The 2803-nt window shown below is 45.3% G+C and overlaps 1 protein-coding gene across 1 annotated transcript; it reads right to left on the bottom strand.

Moving 5' to 3' along the window:
* Window positions 1-4: 4 nt before the first annotated feature.
* LOC121965344 (retinitis pigmentosa 1-like 1 protein) lies at window positions 5-2797 on the bottom strand (the record flags this gene model as incomplete). Its single annotated transcript, XM_042515501.1, has 1 exon — window positions 5-2797. A coding segment is annotated over exon 1 (2478 nt), but the record flags the coding sequence as incomplete, so codon positions are not given.
* Window positions 2798-2803: the final 6 nt, after the last annotated feature.

Below are 2803 nucleotides of genomic sequence, written 5' to 3'. Positions count from 1 at the left end.
CAGCTTCTACTCTGTTGTCCTCTTCAAGCACTGCTGCTTCCTCTGTCAAGGCATCCTCCACCTGCTCTGCATCTCCTACTGCAGATTCTCCTCCAGCTGCACTTTCCACTTTTTCCTCTTTCACATCGTCTTTCCTTTCCTCTGCCTCTATCTCCTCTTCTTTCTCCTCAGGCGATTCTTCCTCTACTCCAGTCTCTTCAGCAGGACTGGTTTCTTTTGCTCCCTCTTCCTCTGTCTGACACTGTGTGCGAGCTCTTTTGGATTTACGTCTATCTGTTGCAGCAGCTGACCTCCTTCCCTTCCTTAGAACTCTTGTTTCTACCGCCAGTTTATCTTCTTCTGTGCTTTTCTCACCAGTCACTTCTCGCTGACAATTTCTTCTTTTTGTGGTTTTGCTTCCTGTGGCTCTCACTGTCTTTTCACCACTTCTTTGAGCTTTTTCAATAATTGATGCTTCTTCCTTCTGGGGCACACATTTTGCCTTGTCATCCTTTGCTGTCAACGGTGTCTCTTGTGCAATTTCTCCAGCTGCACTTTTCACCCTTTTAGATGCGGAGGTTGGCTGTTCCCTCTCATCTATATCTTGTGTTGTGACTGCTTCCTCTGCATCATCTGAGGTCTTCCCCTCAGCAAGTTGTCCAACTGAAGCCTCTGTGTTGTCATTCCCAACTGTCTCAGTACTGTTGACCTGTTCCTCCTCTGGAGCATCTTCTTGGATGACAGCTTCCTCTGTCACAGTTTCCTCTTTGTCTATGTCTGCGTCTATATTTTCCATTTGTTCAGCTGCATCCCCTTCTTTGGCCCCCTCTCCCTTCTCCCTGTGAGTAAACTGCTGTTGTTTCTCTTCTTTCTCTCTCTCCTGAACTTCTGTAGATTTCTCTCCATCCTCTGCTTCCTCTCCTTCCTTGAGTTGCTTGCAGGTTGTTTTTGTTGAGCATCTTTGTGCCACAAGAATAGACATTCTTCCCCTCCTCAGAGCCCGTCCTTGGACTGCTGGTTCTTCTTTCTGAATTTCTAAAGCTTCTTCCTTTTCTAGTTCAGTTTTTTTCTTTCTTCTTCTTGGTACTTTGGATCTGGGTGTGGCTTTGACTTCTTGCTTTTTATTTCTCTGTGTTCTGGTTTCAGTGACTGAAGGTTCCTGATCATCATTTGCAGATTTAGCCTCCGCTTCTTTTGCTGTCTCCTCAGCTCTCCCTTCTCCTGTGTCTTGTTCTGTGACTATTTCCACTTGATCCTTATAACCTTGCTCTTCCACTGTCACTTTCTCCAGCTCAGGGGACCCACAAACATTCTTCTGTGCAATTGTTTCTTCCCTCTGCTCCTCTTTTGTTTTAGTGTCCACTAAAACCACAGTCATTGTTCGGAGATCAGAAAGCTGGGGTGCGTTTTCCTCAAGCTGTTGCTCCTCTGCTGAAGGTGTTGCCTCTTCTTCACTTGGCGGAAGTGTAGCGGAGTCATTGGCGGGTATGGGTAATGGTGTGTCAGTCTCTCCTTGAACTAAATCATCTGCAGCAGCTGCCTGTCCAGCTTTCCAGCTTTCATCACATTCTTCACCTAAGGCCTCTGGCTCCCTTTCTGCAAATGTTTTGGGTATAGTTTCTGATTGCTCTTCCACTACATCTTGTTTTTGCGCTACAACTGCTTCACCTTCTTCCATATCTATTTCTGGCTGTAAGCTTTCCACTCTCTCAGATGCAGCTTCCTCACTAACTGTTTCTATTATCTCCTCATTTTTTCCCTCTCTCTCTTTATCTGTCTTTTCAACAGCTTCATCAAAACTTTTAAGTTCCTCTTCTACCTTTGGCTCATCTTCTTGGATTTTTTTACTTCTTCTGGATTTGCCTTTCTGTGCATTAGAGGCAGATCTCCTCCCAGATCTCAGTGTTCTTGTTGTCACTGGTGGTTCTTCACTGTTTTCAGCTTCTTGTGCATCCCCTTGCTTTCCGCCTCTGGTTCTTCTGTGTCTTGGTGTAGCTGTGCTTGATTTGGTTTCACATTTCAGAGCTCTGGTTTCAACAACTGATACCTCTTGCTCAAAGCTCATTGCTTTATCTACCTGAGCTGGTGGAAGACTGTCTTCAGCATCACCTCCTGCTGGAATATCTGCCTCTCTTTCTGCACATATCTCAGACTGTTTATTCTCCAGTGGAACTGTTGCTATGACTGCATAATTTGCCACAGACTCCATCTCTCCTTCCACCTCATCAGTGCCTCCCTTTCCAATCACTTCAGCCACCTCCTTTTCAGTTATACCCTCACCAGTGTCGTCTTCGTCCTTTTGCTGGTTGCCTCTATTTGATTTGACTGTTTCTTTTCCACTCTGAAGAACGCTTGTTTCAATGACTAGTGCTTCTCCTGCATCACTTTTTTCCTCATTCACAATGGCAGATTCTTTCTTTTCTTTTTCAGAATTGTCTTCTTCAAGCACTTCCTTCTCAACAGTACCTGCCTCTACAGTTGCATTAGAGGATTTTTGTTTCATGGTCACCTGTTCACCTTCATTCTCCTCTTCCTGTTGTTTTTCTGGAGCTGCACACTCTCCATCAGCTGGTCCTTCCTCTGCCTGCTTTACACGAAGATGACAGCAGGTTTTTTTTATGTCGACTAAGATGATCGTGGCTTTCTGGAGCTTGGGGATTTCAGAGTTAATGTTCTTTTTCTGAGGCTCTTCTGCTGCAGGTACAACAGTCTCATCTGGAACTGGATCAGTAACTATCGTTTCCAAAGCGGCAGCAACAGTGTCAGGCTCTTGTGTCGCGTCATCTGCCACACCAGTGACATCAGCAGTGTCAGATTGCACTTC

This window comes from Plectropomus leopardus, unplaced genomic scaffold (assembly GCF_008729295.1).
Source record: "Plectropomus leopardus isolate mb unplaced genomic scaffold, YSFRI_Pleo_2.0 unplaced_scaffold19683, whole genome shotgun sequence".
NCBI classification, from domain to species: Eukaryota; Metazoa; Chordata; class Actinopteri; order Perciformes; family Serranidae; genus Plectropomus; species Plectropomus leopardus.
This window is presented reverse-complemented; position numbering and strand designations above follow the sequence as displayed.